The sequence below is a fragment of the Pelodiscus sinensis genome, chromosome Z, assembly GCF_052426305.1.
Source record: "Pelodiscus sinensis isolate ZL-2025 chromosome Z, ASM5242630v1, whole genome shotgun sequence".
NCBI classification, from domain to species: Eukaryota; Metazoa; Chordata; order Testudines; family Trionychidae; genus Pelodiscus; species Pelodiscus sinensis.
The window spans coordinates 39,292,589-39,312,036 of record NC_143085.1 but is presented as its reverse complement, the minus strand read 5'-3'; the positions used below and the strand labels follow the sequence as shown (position 1 = coordinate 39,312,036).

The window sequence follows — 19,448 nt, the reverse complement described above, 5'->3', positions numbered from 1 at the left end:
TTCGGGCAAAAGCCCTTTTCCGGAAATGTTTTTGCACAAAAGGGCCAGTGTAGACAGGAAAGAACTGTTTTGCGCAAAAAAGCCCCGATCGTGAAAATGGCAATCAGGGCTTTCTTGTGCAAAACCGCGTCTAAATTGGCACGGACGCTTTTCTGCAAAAAGTGCTTTTGCACAAAAGCGTCAGTGCCAATCTAGATGCTCTTTTCCGCAAATGCTTTAACCGGAAAAACTTTTCCGTTAAAAGCATTTGTGGAAAATCATGCCAGTCTAGACGTAGCCAAGAAGTCATTCTTCCGCTCTACTCTGCACTGATTAGCCTCAGTTGGAGTGTTGTGTCCAGTTCAGGGCACCACATTTCAGGAACGATGTAGAGAAATAGGAGAGGATCCAAAAGAAAAAAAAAGACTGAAAGAATTGGATTTGTTTCATTTGGAAAGGAAAAGACTGAGAGGGGCCATGATGGCAGCTTTCAAATACTTAAAAGGGTATCACAAAGAGGAGGGAGAAAAATTATTTTGCTTAACTTCTGATGATAGGACAAGAAGCAATGAGCTTAAATTGCAGCAAGGAATGTTTAAGTTGGACATTAGGAAAAACTTTCTACCTGTCAGGGTGGTTAAGCACTGGAACCAATTGCCTAGGGAGATTGTGGAATCTTCATTATTGTAGATATTTAAGAGTAAATTAGACAAACATCTATCAGGGATGATCTAAATCAGTGTTTCTCAACCTTTTTTTTTATAAAGTACTCCCTTTTCTTATAAAAAAAAAAGTATCCCCGGTATATACAGTTTTCAGACACACCATTTTTTTCTATCATTGCAACACATTTGCTTAAACAATTTAATTGTAGCCGGTGAGCTGTCCCTATTAAGAGAGCCTCCAATCTTCCCTTCCTTGCTAGTATTGTATCAAAAATATATACAATAGAAAATTGGTTTTATATGGCTAAATTCATTCATGTGTCTCTAATTATGCTGCTTTACCATCACACTAACTTTTCTCTTTTAATGTAAATAAATGTTACTTTTAATTTCTTCTCAGCAAGGAACAATCCATTATTTAGGCCTAGAAAGTTTGTACACACTAGTTATGTGTTTAATGACATTTAGATAATAGACTGGCCCTGTGATAAAACTATATTAAAATTAAACTAGTAATAATTCAGAATTTTACTTTGAATTTACAGACTTAAAAGATTGTTTTGCATCTACTAATTATAAATATTACTAACAATGGGAATTCAAGCTTTAATTAGTATCTGAAGTTGATTGACTGGTGTATTCATTGCTTTAAAACAACAAGAAATTGGCTATTACTAGCAATTAATAGCTGACTGTTAAATTTGTATTTAATGACTAGTTACAACAAAATATTGCAAATGTGAGACTTAAAACTTTTTTTCATTTATACACTATAGTATCAATAAGAGATTAAATTAAATATACATCATTTTCTCATTATTTGAAGACACTCATTTGATTAATTGAAAGTTAATTATTACTTGGAGTCAATGACCAATTTTCTGTTATTTTTTTAGGAAGTCATTTAAGAGCTCAAATGCTAAACAATTTTGACTTCAAGCCAAATGTTAAGATATGATGATTGAAATCTGAACTAAGTACTTTTTCTGCTTTTTTTTTCCAGGAGCTGTATCCCTGGGTGCCTTACTTAAGCATGGCTTCTATATTTGCTTTCATCTTGAGCTTTGGGTTGGGTCCAGGTACTGCACATTAGTGAACTTTTGACAGAATTCTCTAAAACATATTTCTAAAACAGTGCCAGTATTGTCTGTAGAATATGTAAGAGAGCTAATATTTCCCATAGGCCGTGTCTACACTACAGAGAAGATGGAAGCAGCCACAGGAGATCTTCTAGGGTTCGAATTAGTAGGTCTAGTGAAGACACATTAATTCAAATTGAGAGGAGTACTTCTGGGATGTATGAGCAAGAATGTTGTAAACAAGAAACAAAGTAATTCCTCCATTTTACTCCTTGCTGACTAGACCTCAAATGGAGTATTGTGTCCAATTCTGGATGCAACATTTCAAGGAAGATGAGGACAAATTAGAGAAAGTCCAGAGAAGAGAGAAAAAAAAGATATGGTCTAGAAAACATGACCTAGGGAAGATTAAAATAATTGGATTTATGTAGTCTGGAGAAGAAAAGACTGAGGGAGACATAACAGTTTTCAAGTACATAAAAAGCTGTCACAAGGAGGAGGGAGAAAAATTGTTCTCCTTGGCCTCTGAGGACAGGACAAGAAGCAATGGGCTTAAATTACAGCAAGGGAGGTTTAGGTTGGACATTAGGAAAAACTTCCTGACTGTCAGGGTGGTTAAGCACTGGAATAAATTACCCAGGGAGGTTATAGAATCTCCATCACTGGAGATTTTTAAGAGCAGCTTTATACCATATCCTGTCAGGATTGGTTTAATTGAGAGGTGGGGAACCTATGGCCTGCAGGCTGAATCTGCCCTACAAGGCTTGGGGCTCCCCACCTGAGCAGTGGAGAGCTGGCACTGGTACTCCAGCCACATGGACTAAAGTGCAAGGGGAATCCCTGGCATCCTGAGTTGCATGAGGAAGTATCTCTATTTTTCCCCCCGCCTATCAGTTTGGGGCCATGTCTGTAAGGTTTTGTCTTCTCACTTGCATGGGGCCCCAAAACTTCTTTTTCTGGGGCTCAGTGGCCACCAGGTAAAAAATGGTTCCCCACCCTTCATCTAGATAATACCTAGTGCTGCCTTGAGTATAGGAGACTGGACTAGAAGACCTGTCAACGTCCCTTCTACTCTTGGGTGTCTATGAGGCTTGTTATTGTAATTTGAATAGGCCCTTAACTTATGGTAAGTTGTACCTTACTCCCTGGGCAGCCCCAGTGAAATCAGTAAGACTATTTCTGTGAAATGGTTTATCTTTAATGTTAATAGGGCTTATCAGAATTTGTACCAAAATGTGCCTAAGAAGAAAAAGTAAAAAGTACTTAATTAACAAAGGTAATTTATATATAGCTGTTTCTATCTATAGCTTAAATCCATGTCCGTTAATGGGAGTTGCTTTTGAATACATTTTCTTTTGCTGGCTTGAAACTTTTCCTAAAAATGCACTTTCCTTAAGAACTTGTTCTGTTTCTGAAATTCATTGGCAGGTGGCATAACAAACACACTGACTGCTGAATTATTTACACAGTCTTCACGGCCTGCAGCTTACATGATAGGAGGGTCTGTTAGTTGGCTGAGTTTCTTCACAATAGGAATGATCTTCCCCTTTATAGTGGTATGTATCCATTATGCATGCTATCTTCTCTCAGTTGCCTCATATCCACTTGCCTTTCTTGCAGAAAAATTTTCCTAGGTCACAGAAACTGCTCTTCTTTATACAGTGAAGAATTTAAGAGATTAGACTTAAAATGAGTGAAAATTCTCCTTCAACAAAAGGTATTATTGAAGTCAGTCACTCTTTAATAGACTAATTTATTTTAGAGCTTGCCAAATAATACAACAGAAGACAATAAAATAAATAGAAAGTCAGTCTGCAGAAGGAGGACTTATCTCCAGGGTTAGGTTGATGATCAGAAGAAATTTGCAGAAAAAATAAAAAGAATTCTCACCAAGTTCAGAGATTCATACATCACTTTTATTAGCATCTCTTGCTGTTGCTTAGCTTGGAAGGTGAGAAAGATTTAGCATCTGTAACATATTATTTACTTTTTGTTTGAGGTCACACCATTAACTGTCCAAATTCAGTTGGGGACAGTCACTGACAATGGAAAAGTCTTAGGTCAAGAGAGATTATTATAGTGAACAGTACATATAGCCAGACTCCATTTCAGATCAAATCATTTCAGTTACTCCACTTGTAAAGAAATACAGGCTACAGAATGACTGCTGAAAAGAGCTTCTGAACTAAGACACTCCTATGCACATACCTCTAATAAATGTCAAATAATTAGCATGTTCTCAAAATAAGTAGTTTCATAGGATGAATTCTATGAAGCTACATAGGGGCCTAAAACTGATGGTGCTGGTTTCCTTGATTCACAAGGTGTAAAAGAAGGTGATGGGAGCGTTTCTCTCATTGACTTCCTGCTCTGGGGATGATGCCACGCTCGGCTTAAGGTCTGTTGACTCCAGCTACGTTATTTACATAGGTGGAGTTGTATATCTTAAGCTGACCTTCCAGGTCTAGTATAGACCTGGCCTAAGAGCATGTGCTAACCATTGAGCAATCAGTCTGATGGGGGAGGGAGACACTTTTGAAGTTGTTCCATGCCCACTTCCCATAGCTACTGTCTGAGGCTATCTGAGGCTTGTGCTTAAAGGGGCTGTGATGGATAGGCAGAGTGATGGCCAGCACCCGGTGACTAAGGGGTTAATCTGAGGCTACGTATACACTGCAGAGTTTTTAATGCAAAAACTTGCGGAGCATTCATACTTCAAGCACATTTTTGCACAAGAAAATTTACAGTGAATCGACAGAACAGAGGGGTTTTTCCAGTGGAGGTATTCCTCTTTCTATGAGAAATAACTCCTTTTTGCACAAGAGTTATTGCACAAAAAGGTGTGTGCGGAAGGAAACAGGGTTTTTTGCACAAAAACAGCCTATCGAAACAAGCACAGGTGCTCTGGTGGCCATTCTGTGAATGGCAATCAGAGCTTTCTTGTGAGAGAGCATCCATGCAGTGTGGACACTCTCTTGCGCAAAAGTGCATCACTTTTCCGATGCACTTTTGCGGTGTGGATGCTCTCTTGTGCAAGATGTTTTTGCAGAAATTCTTTTCCGCAAAAAGCTTCTTGAGCAAGAAGCCTGCAGTGTAGCTGTAGTCTCAGGTGGCTAGCAAGGGTGTTGGCAAGGGCCAGAAGAACCAATGGGGATATGGTGCTGAAATATTAATTGTATAAGATACCTTGGCTGCTTTCTTTGTGGGAAAGAATTAAACCAGGATTTGAGAGACACAGAATGATTCAAACCCAGGCAGGACTACCATGCCTCCAAAGAATTTGTGGCATAGAAGTGGACTGAACCAGGAAGGGATTGTGAGTAAATAAAGGGAAACATGTATTTAGTCGCAATCAGAGTATTTTTCTTTATTTTTGTGATTTGGTTTGAATTGCTTTGTGTGAATCTGTCTCCCCTCCCCCATTCACTATCTAAAAGTTGTTCCCCAGGATTTTCTGTTTTAATTTGTTTTACTTAGTTGCTCTGTAACACCTAGCAACCAAGTATCTTTTGTTTTGTTAGTAAAAATCACTTTTGTTTTGTTTTTATTTTAGAACACTTCAAATATGTAGGGAGGTGCCTAGCTCTACCCTTCTCCTTCTTTAAGCACCTATATAGTTACATAAAGAATGAGAGAGGTGCCTACCTTGCTCCATATGAAATGAGGAATAAGAAGAGGTGGCAGGCTTTTTATATTGCTAATAATCAGAGAACTTATCTTGGATAGGGGAATCTTAGATTCAGTTTGCTCTTCCTTGGAAGTGGGGAGAAGGTTATGAACAGGGGACTTCTACATGACAGGCAGGTGTTCCAACTACAGAGCAACAGGCAGTTTAGAGATAGGGTTCTCAGTCTCCCCTGTTGAAGCTGTTCCACTGTGTATTGGTGCTTGGTCCTGCTGTGAGGACAGAGGACTGGACTTGATGACCTCTTGAGGTCCCTTCCAGATCTAGTGTTCTATGATTTTATTAAATAATGAAAGAGTGGCTGGGTGAGGGTGTGAGAAGACAACTCTCTAATCCAGGAGTTCAGGTGCGCATCTAGGAGGCAGGAGACCATGTGTCATGTCCCTTTGCTCCAATAACTCATAATTCACAGTGGAACAACTTAACTAGGATTCTCTGGTCCAGGAACTTCTGTCGTCTGGAAGGACCATGGAAGTTCGTAGGACCAGTCACGGTGGAGAGATAGCGCATGGGAGCTCTGTAGGCTGGCAGGGCAGTGGGAGCTCCATGCACGGTAGTGGGACTGTCCAATAGAGCAGCAGAGCTGCCCAGAATGGCAGCAGGAGCCTGAGCAGAGGCGATGGGGCTGCTGGGTGCTGCAGTGAGGGCTGACAGAAAGATGGAGGGGAAGCCAGTGATCAGGCTAGGGCTGGTATCAGAGGGGTCAGAAATGACCTCCCCTGGTCCGGCAAAATCCCATATTGGACTGGTCAGGTCCTAAGAGTGCTGGACCAGGCAGGTGCAACCTATATTGATCATTTCAGCTAATGAGAAAGAGAGATAGGCAGAAGATGGAGGTCCACTTCTTCCTTTCACTTAAAACCTAGATTTGGCACTGCTAGAGTGACTGCCAACAGCAGTTGAGTTAATTAGATAATATAGGCTATGCTTTTCATTAATCTCAAACATCTTGTATTTTGTTTTTAGAATGGACTGAAGCAATATTGTTTTGTGGTGTTTTTACTGGAAAGCTTGTTGGTTGCCATTTTCATCTTCTTTGTAATTCCTGAGACAAAAAACAAATCTTTTCTGGAAATCAAGCAAGAATTCCAACAGCTTAATTTCAGAGGAAGAGTCAAGGAGAAGGAAGCAGAGCTATATGAAAGACGACAGCTCTGCAATGAATTTTAAAGTGCACTTTAGAGGTGCACTCACAGGTAACGGGCAGTCACATTCATGGGAATTATACATAGATGATCCCATATAGTATATAAAGAAAAATAGTATTAAGGGTGGTATTCAAACACAACTTGTTATATAAGGTGAAACTTGGTAGATTAATCTTACTGGAATGTCATAAGACATTATCAACAATACTATGTTTTTACGCAGGCATACAGTATTGCGGCCTACAAAGTAGACTGAATTAAATAAAAATATTTAGAGATATTTGAGTATGTTACATATCCAGAAACAATTATGATGACCTGGTCTCTTGGAGTACAGATTTCATTGGGGATTTCTCCACTCATTCAATGTGAATCCATGGCATGCCTCACACTCTGACCTTTAAAGTGCCAATATGAGGAATTTGGGAAACAGAGATGGGGTTAGAGCATCATTTTTTGAAATAAAATGCAGCTGTTACTCCAGTGTGATATTAGAATGCTGAACATTTAAGATTGGCCACACTGAACACAAACATATTGCTGATTGAGAGTCTTCTTACTACATAAAAACACTCCTCCTCTGGCCATCAGGCTAATCCTCTGACAGGTCCCAGACTACTTGATGCTCTTCCTATACACTCTAATACCTATTTCTGTGACAGCACAAAATGGACACAAGCAATTAGTCCAATTGGAATAAAGGAAGTAGTTAAACTATATATGTGCTTTTTAAGGTCATGCTAAAATAGATTACAAGGACTGAATGCCTTTCAGTATCAAGATACAACTAGCCTCCCTGAAATTACAGGTGGAAATTCAGTCTCAATTAGGAAAAAAATATCAGAAACTAGCATAACAGATATTTGGTGCTGTATGAAAATAACAAGATACATTGTGTTTGGCTCCTGGTGGATGAAAATATGTGATCACAATAGTCAGTAAATGGTATCTACAGCAGAGATGCCTAAATTCAACTTGTGATAGAAATTGAACATTTCTCTCATCCTCTAGAGATAGGTCATTTCAAGACAGGAACACTAGCAGCACAGGAAGAAGACCAAGTATATTAGGGGTAGCCAATTATTTTTTGTCAAGCTCCCAATTTATTCATCAAGTCCAGATTCCAGAGAAGAAAGTAAAGCAAATAAAAATATGTTGTTGTCCATTCAAAAGTATCTCATGGTCCAGATTTGGCCCCCAGTTTGCCTATTGTTTACATATGATGGATAGCATTAATTGTCGATAATGTGCCTATAGTGTGGAGGAGTTATCTGTTTATTCCCCAAGGCTTTCCAGCCAGCACTTTTAATCAAAAGTGAACTCACATTTTTAATTTCCCTTAAAACTAAAACACCAAAAGTCTTAACTTATTACAGCATTTATGTTTCCCTTTGATGGTTGTTTCCTCACCCTATAAGGATCTATTATAGGAGCTGTTGCTACCAATGGTGCCATTCCACAAGTGATAGAACAGCAGGAACAGTACAGCAAAGACTCCACGATTTTGATCAATCTTTTCTAGATCTATTCAGCACATGCTTAGATGACACAACAATTAAAACTGTTCTTCTCTATACAGAGGTAAAGAGTAAAATCAATGGGAATTTTTAGGGGAAAGGCTAGCAAGACAAAGCCACTATGTTTTTACTGCTTGTCAGGAAGTTATTCTAACAATGTAGTCATTTGTTTTCACAAAAATATACAGAGAAATTAGTTTCTGCTCCAGAAATCACTGTCTGCACTACCATGAATGCGAATACCATGTGTGAAATAAGGTCTTGTCTCATTTACAGTCTCAAAACAGGCTAAGTATAGCTCTTCTTTTTTTATTCAGTGCACTGCTAGAGATGGTAAAAAAATTTAGTATTACAAGGCAATGTACAAAGTACACTAAAATCTCCTGTTTTGCATATTTCAATACACAGTGATGTGAAAGGAAATAAGGGCAGCTTTTGGGAAGAGAATTTGAAAAGGTTCTTCTTACTAGGCTCATGCAAAAATCCATCTTGCTCAACATGACAGTAAGCAAGGTAAGAGTAAGAATCACACTAGTTGGAGGAGACAATGAATTCCCAGCCCGAATAATCTATGGCAGGGGTTCCCAACCTTTTTCAGTCCCCGTAACCCCTTGGCTTTTAGTAAACCTTCCCATATCCCCTATTCAATATGAAAGGAAATATATTCTAGACTCTAGAATCCACAACTTTTTTCACTAACACTATTACTTTTGGAATATTTCAATTAGGATAATCTAGTTATTTACCAAATATTCCCCATACCTCCTTAACAAGCTTTTCGTACCCTCAGGGGGTACATGTACCCCAGGATGGGAATCCTGATCTATGGCCTCAGTACAACTGAGAAAGTTATTACCATATGTCTCCAGTCATGCAAGAAACTTTCCAGTGAGCAATCTTTGCTAAAACATTTCCCACAAACAAGCACCATTTTCCCCATGGCTGTGAACATTGATAGCCAAAATCCAGAGAAAAATCCACCAAAGTGGGCATTCAAGCATTCTCTCCTACTGGAAGTTTTGTTGAAAGACAGTGGCATCAGGCCTGACTAAAGCCAAATAGCAACAGTAATCTGCATATTCAGTTATTTATTGTCCACTAAGGATCGATTAGACACATGTTTTGGGATACAGACAGCGTAAACAGTGAGAGTAAGAAGTGTGGCCAAAAAGCCAGCAGTTGGAACTGAGCAGTTCAGAATTCTTATTGCCACCAACATTTCACTTCCAAGACGGCCAACTAATGACACTGGCACATGGATATCTTCTGCACAGCTCTTCTGTTTCCGTAAGTAAAGAAGGATAAAAAAAAAAAATCAAAAGATACACAATGGTTGTGCTTCTTTTACTTCCTGAATCAGAAACTACCAATCACTGCTTTAGTCAATTGGATCAGGTCTTAATGGCAAAAGATGAGATATTAGGAAGGGTTCTTCTTACTCTTCACTTTGTCCTCCAAGTTTTTAAAGTATTTCATTTTGGCTAGAAGGTTCTTGGCTTCTTGGAGATCATCTGAAATGAAACAAGGAAACGAAGTTTATATTAGAATGGATTCTCCATTTCATCTGAGAAATTTAATTTCAAACATTCTGTTGTAAAATGGCCACGTAAATAACAACTAAACATTGTGAATTACAAAAACCCAAATGCCATAAATACCACAGTAAAGTCTATATTGCAACACTGGGTTATTTTTATTACCGTAAGATCCTAGAGACCTGAGTCAGGATCAGGGCCCTCTTGCAACAGGCACTCTACAAAACAAATGTATGAAACAAGCTTGCCCCCAAAAGCTTACAATCCAACAAGAGGTGTACAAAGAATGGGGAAAAAATATGCAACAGCAGTGTCCTCCAGTGACTTCTCTGAGAACAACCAATAAAAACCCAGTGGACTAGGCTGCTAGATATCAAACTGTAAAACTGGCCCCGGAGTCTAGTGCTGCAGTTATGTTATGCCACATAGTATGCAAGACCCAGCAACCTGGCTGGGAACCACTGCTACAACAAAGTCTGGCTCCGTCCCACCATCAAAGGGCTCAGCCTATAAGAGGAGTTCATCCCACACAGCCATAGAGCATGCCTTCAGACTCAATTTTTTTTTAAGTTGTAGATCCTTTATGTTGAAGGATTTAAGAAGTAAATTGTAGTTAAAGCAAGTTCATTTACTGATGTGAGGCCAGCAAGGAATGTAATCATTGAAGTAGGAAACCTTTAGTAAGGTACGTAAGAACAGCCACACTGAGTCAGAACAAAGGTCCAACGCACCCAGTATTCTGTCTTCCAACAGTGACCATTGCCAGGTGCCCCAGAGGGAGTGAACAGAACAGGGAACCATCAAGTGACCCCTCCCATCACCCATTCCCAGCTTCTGACAACAGAGGCTAAGGACACCATCCCTACCCATCCTGGCTAATAGCTATTGATGGACCTAACCTCCATGAATTGATCTAGTTCTTTCATGAACCCTGTAAAAGTTCTGGTCTTCACCACCTCCTCTGGCAAGGAGTTCCATAGGCCGACTGTGCACTCTGTGAAGAAAAACTGCCTTTTGTTTTTTTAAAAATCTGCTACCTATTAATTTCATTAGGTCTTATGTTATGGGAACAGATAAATAACTTTTCCTAATTCACCTTTTCCACACTAGTCATGATTTTATAGACACCCATCATATCCCCTCTTAGTCTCCTCCATTTATTCCTACCTTTTGTTTCCTGTCTTTTAGCCTGTTATCAATCCGAGAGAGGACCTTCCCTCTTATCCCTTGACAAATTACTTCAGAGCCTCTGTCAAAGGTTTACTGGAAATCTAAGTATACTATATCCATTGAATCTCCCTTGTTAATATATTTGTTGGCCCCCCAATAGTATATTAGCTGGCCTGATTTCCCTTTATTGAAACCATGTTGACTTTTCCCCAACAAATTATGTTCATCTATGTGCCTGACAACTCTATTCTTTGCTGTAGTTTCAACTAATTTGCTCAGTACTAATGTTAGACTTCCCAGTCGGTAATTGCCAGGATCGCCTCTAGAGCCCTTTTTAAATATTGGCATCTCGTTAGCTATCTTCCAGTCATTAGGTACAGAAGCTGATTTATAGGACAGGTTACAAACCACGTTAATAGTTCTGCAGTTTCACATTTGAGTTCTTTCAGAACTCTTGGGTAAATGCCATCTGGTCCCGGTGACTTGTTACTGTTAAGTTTATCAATTTGTTCCAAAACCTCCTCTAATGACACCTCAATCTGAGACAATTCCTTAGATTTGTCACCTAAAAAGAATGGCTCAGGTTTAGGAAATTCCCTAACATCCTCAGCTGTGAAGACTGAAGCAAGGAATTCATTTAGCTTCTCTGCAATGACTTTATCATCTTAGACTGCTCCTTCGGCATCTCGATTGTCCGAGGGCTCCACTGGTTGTTTAGTGCAGTGGTTCTCAAACATCTTGGGCTCTGAAACCCTTTACGTGCGTAAAAATTTATGCGGCGCCCCAGCGGTCCACTGATTGTATGTGTTGTACCTATCGATGTTTCATTTGTCGACCTTGTGGAGCCTCTGGAGATGTCCTGTGGAGCCCTGGGTCTCTGCAGAGTACAGTTTGAGAAACACTGGTTTAGTGGCTCTTGCTTCTGATGTACTTAAAACATTTTGCTATTACTTTCTGAGTTTTTGGTTAGATGTTTTCAAACTCCTTTTTGGCTTTTTACACTTAATCTGACAGAGTTTATGCTCCTTTCTATTTTCCTCACTAGGATTTAACTTCCACTTTTTAAACAATGCCTTTTTATCTCTCACTGCTTCTTTTACGTGGTTGTTGAACAACAATGGCACTTTTTTGATTCTCTTACTGTGTTTTTTTAATTTGGGGTATACATTTAAGTTGGGCCTCTTATTATGGTGTCTTTGAAAAGTTTCCATGCAGCTTGCAAGGATTTTACTTTTGTCATTGTACCTTTTAATTTCTGTTTAACTAACCTCCTTTTTGTGTAGTTCCCTTGTCTGAAATTAAATGCCACGGTATTGGCCAGCTGAGGAGTTTTTCCCACCACACAGATGTTAAATTTTATAACATGATGGTCACTGTTTCCAAGCGGTCCAGCTATATTCACCCCTTGGACCAAATTGTGCGCTTCTCCTAGGACTTAGGACTGAGCTCTGCAATCCCTCCCCTTATCAACTAGTTGACTAGTCGATGGAAATTCTATCAACTAGTTGACTGGCTGATTAAATGCCATTTAACATCCGTATAAAGTGCCAGTGGTGGAAATCTCATGTAGTGGCTCAACAGCGGCTATAGGAAAGTTTGGTAAAACTGAAAGTTTGGCTGTGTGGGAAGCAAAGAAAAAGTTACTTTCTTCTACCAGAGCATCTGAAAAATCTTGGACAAGTTTATTCCAGGCTATAGCTAAATCAGGACAATCTGATCTTTGTAGTTGGTCTGACTCCCTTCTCTTGTTGAGGAATTTCTTGCTGTTCTACAGAGAAGATTGATTAGATTAGGGATGGGATATCTAGTTTCATGGTGACAGAATAAGGTTTTGAATGAACAAGGGCCTCATCTTGTCTGGTAGTTTCAGGCAGTGATTCCCACTGAGGTACGGAAGGTGGTGAAAGAGATTTGTCTTGCATCAGAGTTTTGGATCCATTACTCCTTGGCACGTGGTGTGAGCAAACCTGCAGCCAAACCAGGGCTATTCACCGAGCCGTCATTCCACAGAACTGCAGTGAGTCATCACTTATGCAGGTGGCAACACAGCAGCAAGTTACCTTTTCCATACAGCCTACAGTTACTTAGACTTCTAGCACATGAGGGCAGCTTATCTCTGAGGAGCGCCTGGGTCAGATGACACCCCCCTACCCAAGGCCAGGTATTTCTCCAGCCTTACCAGAGCTGCAGAGAAGTCTGTGCAACAGCATTACCTAGTTAAGAACCCCTGCTGCTTCACAGTGTGCCAGACTCTCTAGGCTCCCAGCCTACTCCTGATCCAGTTCCCACCCTATCTCCTGGCCTACTCTTGTCCCTGAGTCTGAACCATCTGGCTTGTACCTGGACTTTGGCTACAGGCCTCAATGACTTATTTACATACTCCAAACCCTCCTCTGACCCTGGTTATTCCCAGATCTCTGTTCTAGCACTACACTGAGCCCAATCCCATCACTACATTCAGCTTTGTCTTCTGCATCAACCAGTAGGCTTAACTACTGGGAAGCAGCACCTAGCAGGTGGAGGCTAATGAGGAAATAGTGGGCCCCTTGTTTGCCTCTCTGTGGGGAAGCACCCTGCTTAGTAGGACACTTTAGTGCAGTTTGTTCCAAAAGACATCACTTGATACTGACAACCTAGTTAATTATTTACCTGTATCCCACCTCCCCTTTTTGGGTAAGATTGTGGAGAAGGCTGTGGTGAGACATGGCATCTGTTATCCAGTATGCTTTTGATCTCTGACACTTGGCTATACGAGCACAGACCTGACCTTTGCAGACCGCAGTGCTTGATTATCTTCTCCACAAGACAGATGAATATCAGTATTCATATCAGTGGTATTAGATCTGCCAGCAGCCTATGGTACCATTGATCACAAGGTGTTGACTCATCTGCAGCCCCTAGCAGAAGTGGAAAAGGCAGCTCTTCATGGCATTTTTCTTGGAGAAATCTCATTGGGTAGTTGCAGGCAACTACTCCTCTTCCTAAAGGGCTGTTAATTGTGAGATTCTAAAGGGTACTATTTTGTCACCCTGCCTGTGTTCAAGGGTCTGTTAAAGTTAGCAAGGAGGTATGGATGCAGAAATCAGCATTTTCTCCTTTGACTCAGAGAATGTAATTCAGTGACTCAGCCAATGTCTAAAATGGGGTATGGAAGAGAGTCAGATGGATGAGACTTAACTAAGACAATACTCACGTGATGACAGTGAGCTGAAAGAAAGGAGGTGGTGATGACAGTAGAGGTAATATCAGTCCTCTTCACTGAGGGTATACAACTAGCATTAGGATTTGCATCTTACGTAGAGCAACATCGTAAAACTATTCAGCGACAAGCCGGAGCAAAACAACAACAGTCTGCTCACTGACCAGCTCATCTTGCTAAAAACTTCATACTAGCATTCTGGGATCTGTAATGGCTTTTCCCACGAGTCTCTAAGTGTGGGTTTTTGTTTGTTTGGTTGGTTGGTTTTTTAAATTTGTAAAGGCAGTGAATGATATTTGAATTCTGTAGTTCACTAAATACCAAAACATGCAGTCTTTATCACTCATTACTCTGACATTATAGCAGAAAAACAATTCAAGAAGTAATCAACTGAGATCACTACCTTTTTCAAAAGCTTTGCTCACATTCTTGGTCAATTCTTCTAGTTTAACTGTAAAACAAAACAAAACCCCATCTTATTAAAAAGCTGTGTATATTTTTACTGAACACTTTTCCAGCATGAAGACATAATGCAGGGCCACTGAAATAGATTTGCTGCCAGCACTTTTGCAGTAATGTTGTTGTCAATTGTTTTGTTCTTTGACTAGCTATAGTTTTCATTAAAATTCACTTGTTGATTTGGTGCTAAATATGAAGAGGAACGTCATCACACATTTTAAGGGCCAGTTGCTTGGTTAGAACTTAAGCTTGCACTCTCAATTTTGCTTTACCCTTTGACAATACATATGATTGCTATTACTCATGATTAACTGTGCAAAAAGGAAGTGTGAAAATACTTCACCACTGAACTGATGGTTGGCTACAGCCCACAACACATTAATGGAGAATGCAGCCAGGATGAGAGGAGTCTTTACAGCAACTCTCCCAAATACACAATGCCAAATGTTAACTGTGTGAGTTAAAGTGTGTCTCTTTAAACCAAATGGCACTATGGGGCATCCCACACCTTATATCACTTTACTTGGAGACACTAGCCTTTTTCATATCACAGAAAATAAAGCATTTACATTAGACAAGTCTAGACTTCACCTTCAATGAAACTTTCAATCTCTTCTATTTTAGCCTCGTTATTAGGTTCTGCCAGTGTCTCGTTGATTTCCATGATTTCCTTGAGGAACTCCACATCTATGCCACTGTCTGTCCCTTCTGCAAGTACTACTCCATTCAACTTCAGCTGGTGAAGAAAACAATAGGCTACTAGGCACAATGTTTAAAATAAGTATATGAGGTACATCTTTGCTCACAGATATTTAATCTGTTGGATGGATGATAGACTATTAGTCCACATCTACATTATATTGGCAAAACTTATGTTGCTCAGGGGAGTAACTGAAAACCCAACCAACCAAGCAACCCGCCCATGAGTGACATGTTTTACTGGGATAAGTGGTTGTGAGCACAGCAATAGGTTAGTGGGAAAGCTTCTCCTGCCAACCTAGTTAATGCCAATCATTGGAGGTGGTTTAAATATGTTGATAGGCTAGTCTGTTGGTTTTAAATGACTACGAGAGATCCTACAGTAACACAGCTGAATAGGTATAAGTATGGTGCTGTTAGGCTTCTAAGGTAGACATATCCTTAGCGAGATTATACTGATAAAACTAATAAAAGAGTTATCACATAGTAAAGATAGTAACTAGGTGGCCTCCTTCAGTCTCAGATTTCTGTTTTCTCTAGTGAAAGCACACAAATGTTGAGCAAGCAAAGGAGGTACACAAGATTTGGTTAATTATACTGTAAAACTACAGTCACCCCCACTTGATTATGGTCTGATAGTACATTACATATTAGCTGTGCTGTCCATGGAGATAGGGTGGGGGTGCAGAGCCTGGGACAATCCTCCACCTTTACCCCAGAGACTGCTTCTTCATACCCCTGCTCCACCTCCACTCCTTCCCCCAAACCCCTCCTCTTCCTGCTCCCATAATGCCCCTTTCTCCAAACCCTATCCTCTGAGCGATGCGACTGGGAAGGGGCTAGAAGCAGGGGTCAGCCCTACCTCCACCCAGCACTCACCATGGTGGCGGGAAGCAAAGCAATCCAGCCCCAGCCTGATGCACTGCTCTGAGCCCAGCGCTCAGCTGCATTGCTCAGGAGAACAGAACAGGCTGGGATCAGGGAGTTCCAACCCCACCATATCCAGTGCAGTAGACTGGGCCCAGGTTGCTCCACTTCCTGTGGCTGAAGCTGCTACTGTTGAGTGTAGGGACAGGCCTGACCCTTGCTGCCAGTGCCCAGCCCTTCCAAAGTGTGGAGCTTTGGGCAGCCACCCCAAACCATCCAATGTACAGGACACCTCTGCATGAGACACCTTACTAGGTATAATCCACGGCTCAAGGGACTCAGAAGGGTTTGGTAGGCTCTGTTAACCAAGGAAGAGTGCTGTTCAGAAAAGTCCCGCTCTTTCTGTCAACAGAAGATGCACAAATATCTTTATTACACAAAATTACCATGTTTACAATCAAAGTCAAATGATGATACATGTAATCAACAGTAAAGAAAAAAACTACTGTACAAACACTACATATTAGTACAATCTTTAATTGCAATTAAATCTGTGCCTAACCATTCAAAGGTACCAAAAGGACTGAACTGTTACGGACATGGATAAGAGTGGTGGACACATTAGAAATACCTAGTGAATTCCAGCAGTTGAAAAAGTTAAAATCTTGATCAGAAAGATACCTGATTTTTAAACTATTTATTTTGTTTTCATGTAGGACTTCAATTGCTTTTCTTCAGCTAGATCAGGGTGGACAAAACAAGGAAAATGGCCAGTGGGAGCTGTGCTGAGGATTGTGCTGGGCGTGGGGACAGCGCATGAAGTAAATCCCCTTTGTAAGGGGCATGTGGCACAGAGAGGCCATGGCATTTCAAAGGGGAAGTGCTGCATAGCTGATCCCGGACTCCGTGCAGCGTTGCCCCTTTGAAATGCCACCACAGCATTTCAGAGGGGCAGCATTTCACAGCTGATCCCGGGCTCCACTTGGCACTGCCCCTTTGAAATACCATTGTGGCATTTCAAAGGGGCAGCCACACAGCTGATCCCAGGCTCCACACAGCGCTGCACTTCAATGCCATGGCGGTGTTTCAAAGGGGCAGTACTGCACGGAGCCCAGGTTCCCCCACTTGCTACTGCTATCTGATAGAGGGATCAGCTGTATTGCACTGCCTCTTGGCAGCGCTGCCCTAATGACTAATCGAATAGTCAATGCAGAAATGCATCGTTTACTCGATTCGCCAATTACACAATGTTTAACATCCTCATCTCAGACCCCACACCCTCTCTTGTACCTCAGTGCCCTACCATGAGTTCCCTTCTGCACCCAATCTGTCATACACTCTCTCCCCAGAAAAGTGCAGCCCTTGACCACTTTCCAAAATCTTGGAGTACCCTCCCCCCCCATCAAAAATTATTGACCATCCCTGAGCTAGATCAACAGTTCTTGACCAGGCGTCTGGGACCCAGAGGGCTGTGAGCAGGTTTCAGGGGATCTGGCAAGCAGGGCTAGCATGAGACTCACTGGACTCCAGAGCAGAAAGCTGTAGCACTGGTGACTACAGCTGATGCCCAGGATCCTGAGCCCCAACATCTGGGCCTGAAGTTGTTGCTTAAGCTCTGAAACTAGGGAGTGGGGTGGGCTTCACAGCTTGAGCTCCAGCCTGAACCACAACTTCACAGTGCTGTTTACGCAGTATCCTGAATCTGTCAACTGAAGCAAGGAGGCTTGCTGCTGTGAGTTTTGTAAACATACTCCTTAGGCCTAATTTTCAGAGGGAAGGATGTGTTCTCACCACCTTTGAAAATCTGGCCCTTGGAATCTCAGAGAAGATCAAACATTGAAAATGGAGAGAAAATTAATGGAAGTGTTTTGAAAATTTGGACAATAGGTTCTAGTGGGTTGGTGGACCCAAAGAAAATACCAAGTCAGAGGAAAAGAGAAAGACTCCATAATAATATTGCTCAAGTTTAATAGTATACTTTCAATCCTCCAAACATCACTGATGTTTGCCTCAAGTACAGGACAAGCAAGAAAATGGATACAGGAAACCTGGCGGAATGAAGGGCTTCCTCCTCTCCCTCAACTTAAGGGACTGCTTTAATAACTAATGGAAAGTGAGTTTGAAATAGAATAATGTTTACCTCACTTTATTAGAAATAGACAAATTCAGTTATGAACAAAAATCCTTTTTAAAGTTACATTTCAGAGATTTTTTTTAAAAAAGTAGCCCTTCTGAATAAAAACTTTTCTCTTCACCTCAAAAGAAAATAATTTCATAGTCAGACAAATAAAAGTGCAAACTAGGAATGTATATGAAGCCCCCAAGCACTAGGGATGTTAAATCCCATTTAACTGGTTAACCAATTAAAGGGGGTGCAGTGTGTGTGTGTGTGTGTAGGGAAGTTGCAGGCAAGGGCTGCTCCCAGCCAGAGCATCCCCTACCTGCATGGTAAACAGGGCTGCCTTGTACAGAGACTGTGCTGGATACTGGAGCAGCTCCTGTCTATGGCAGGTCCTGCAGAGTTGGAAGAGCAACCTACCCATGGTGGGCAGGGAGATGTTCTAGCCCACACCAGTTACCAGACCCGATAAGCATCACCCATTAAGATTAACCTGTTAAGCTTTCACATCCCAGTTCAGGCCGCTTAAGGGAGAACTCTGGGTTCCTACCGCCCACTCCTGTGCTCCGTCCATGCACATGCACAGGTAAGCAGCTGGTTCCCCAAGAAATGCACCTGTTGAGCGGCCAATTAGCTGTGACCATTACCCGGGTGACTCTCACGGGAAGGAAGGTGACAACTTCCCCGCCCCACACCTGTGCCTGGAGACCCCCAGGGCAAATCCCCCCCCCCCCCCCCGAGCTCCTAACCTGGGATCTGTGGCTGAAGTAATCGGGGTGCAGCGAGCGCTGCAAGCTCCGGAATCGCTGCTGCAGCTGCGGCACACTGATGTCGAATGAGCGATCGCTGAGGAGGGACAAGCGGAAAACCCTGAGGGCCCGAGCCAGCCAGACACTGTCCCAGCCCCAAGCGGCGCCCGCCGGCCCTCCCGCCCCGCCGCCCCGCCGCTCACCAGCCCAGCAGGCGGAAGAGGTCGGGCGGGCCCTCGGGGGGCTGCAGGGCCTGGCAGGCCGGGCAGAAGCGGGGCAGGCCCCCGCGAGCAGGGAGGGGGGCGCCGCAGCTCCAGCAGCGCGGGGCGGGCGCAGCGCCGGGCTCCGCGTCCCGGGGCCGCGATGAGGCGGCTGTGGGCCGCGCGCCGCACAGCGCCCTGCAGAGCTGAGCCCTCCGCGCAGCCCACATCGAGCCGGAACTACAGCTCCCGGCAGCCCCCGCGGCAGCCGCTAAAGCTGCATTGGCTGAATTCGAAAGGAGAGCCGCGCGGGGCGCATGCGCAATGGGGTTGGGACGCGGGTCGGTCATTCGGCGCGCGTGGGTGAGTGTGAGTCTC

At 42.2% G+C, this 19,448-nt stretch overlaps 3 protein-coding genes across 5 annotated transcripts in view; 2 read left to right on the top strand and 1 right to left on the bottom strand.

Moving 5' to 3' along the window:
• LOC102461712 (solute carrier family 2, facilitated glucose transporter member 11-like) overlaps positions 1 to 6,775 on the top strand; it is a 32,271-nt gene extending 25,496 nt beyond the window's left edge. For both annotated transcript variants that reach the window (XM_006119651.5, XM_014571789.4), the window contains exons 10-12: positions 1,648 to 1,723; positions 3,152 to 3,279; positions 6,375 to 6,775. In XM_006119651.5, coding sequence (XP_006119713.2) covers positions 1,648 to 1,723; positions 3,152 to 3,279; positions 6,375 to 6,578 — 408 coding nt within the window. In that variant the 3' untranslated portion in view covers positions 6,579 to 6,775. The remainder of the gene's footprint in view (positions 1 to 1,647; positions 1,724 to 3,151; positions 3,280 to 6,374) is intronic.
• Positions 6,776 to 9,144: 2,369 nt separating this feature from the next.
• HSCB (HscB mitochondrial iron-sulfur cluster cochaperone) lies at positions 9,145 to 19,300 on the bottom strand. 2 transcript variants are annotated; one of them, XM_075898923.2, is made up of 7 exons: positions 19,074 to 19,300; positions 18,871 to 18,967; positions 16,315 to 16,404; positions 15,028 to 15,172; positions 14,381 to 14,428; positions 11,592 to 11,655; positions 9,145 to 9,584 (listed from the first exon to the last, which is right to left on the bottom strand). In XM_075898923.2, exons 1-6 carry the CDS (start codon positions 19,298 to 19,300, stop codon positions 11,603 to 11,605), a joined length of 660 nt encoding a protein of 219 aa, XP_075755038.1. In that variant the 3' UTR covers positions 9,145 to 9,584; positions 11,592 to 11,602. The 2 variants fall into 2 exon arrangements, with proteins under 2 accessions (XP_075755038.1, XP_075755037.1); XM_075898922.2 differs by lacking the exon at positions 11,592 to 11,655.
• The window catches only part of CHEK2 (checkpoint kinase 2), a 52,576-nt gene continuing 52,427 nt past the window's right edge, over positions 19,300 to 19,448 (top strand). The window contains exon 1 of the mRNA XM_075898919.2: positions 19,300 to 19,433. The gene's annotated coding sequence lies outside the window, so the exon portion shown is untranslated. The remainder of the gene's footprint in view (positions 19,434 to 19,448) is intronic.

What these genes read in the sequence shown, in the direction of transcription:
- HSCB (XM_075898922.2), bottom strand. Translation starts at nt 19,300, where the DNA reads ATGTGGGCTGCGCGGAGGGCTCAGCTCTGCAGGGCGCTGTGCGGCGCG. An exon ending in ACTTCAGCCACAGATCCCAG is followed by an intron (nt 16,405 to 18,870) that starts GTTAGGAGCTCG and finishes TTCTGTTGACAG; the next exon opens with AAAGAGCGGGACTTTTCTGA. An exon ending in TGAGCCGTGGATTATACCTA is followed by an intron (nt 15,173 to 16,314) that starts GTAAGGTGTCTC and finishes TTTCTTCACCAG; the next exon opens with CTGAAGTTGAATGGAGTAGT.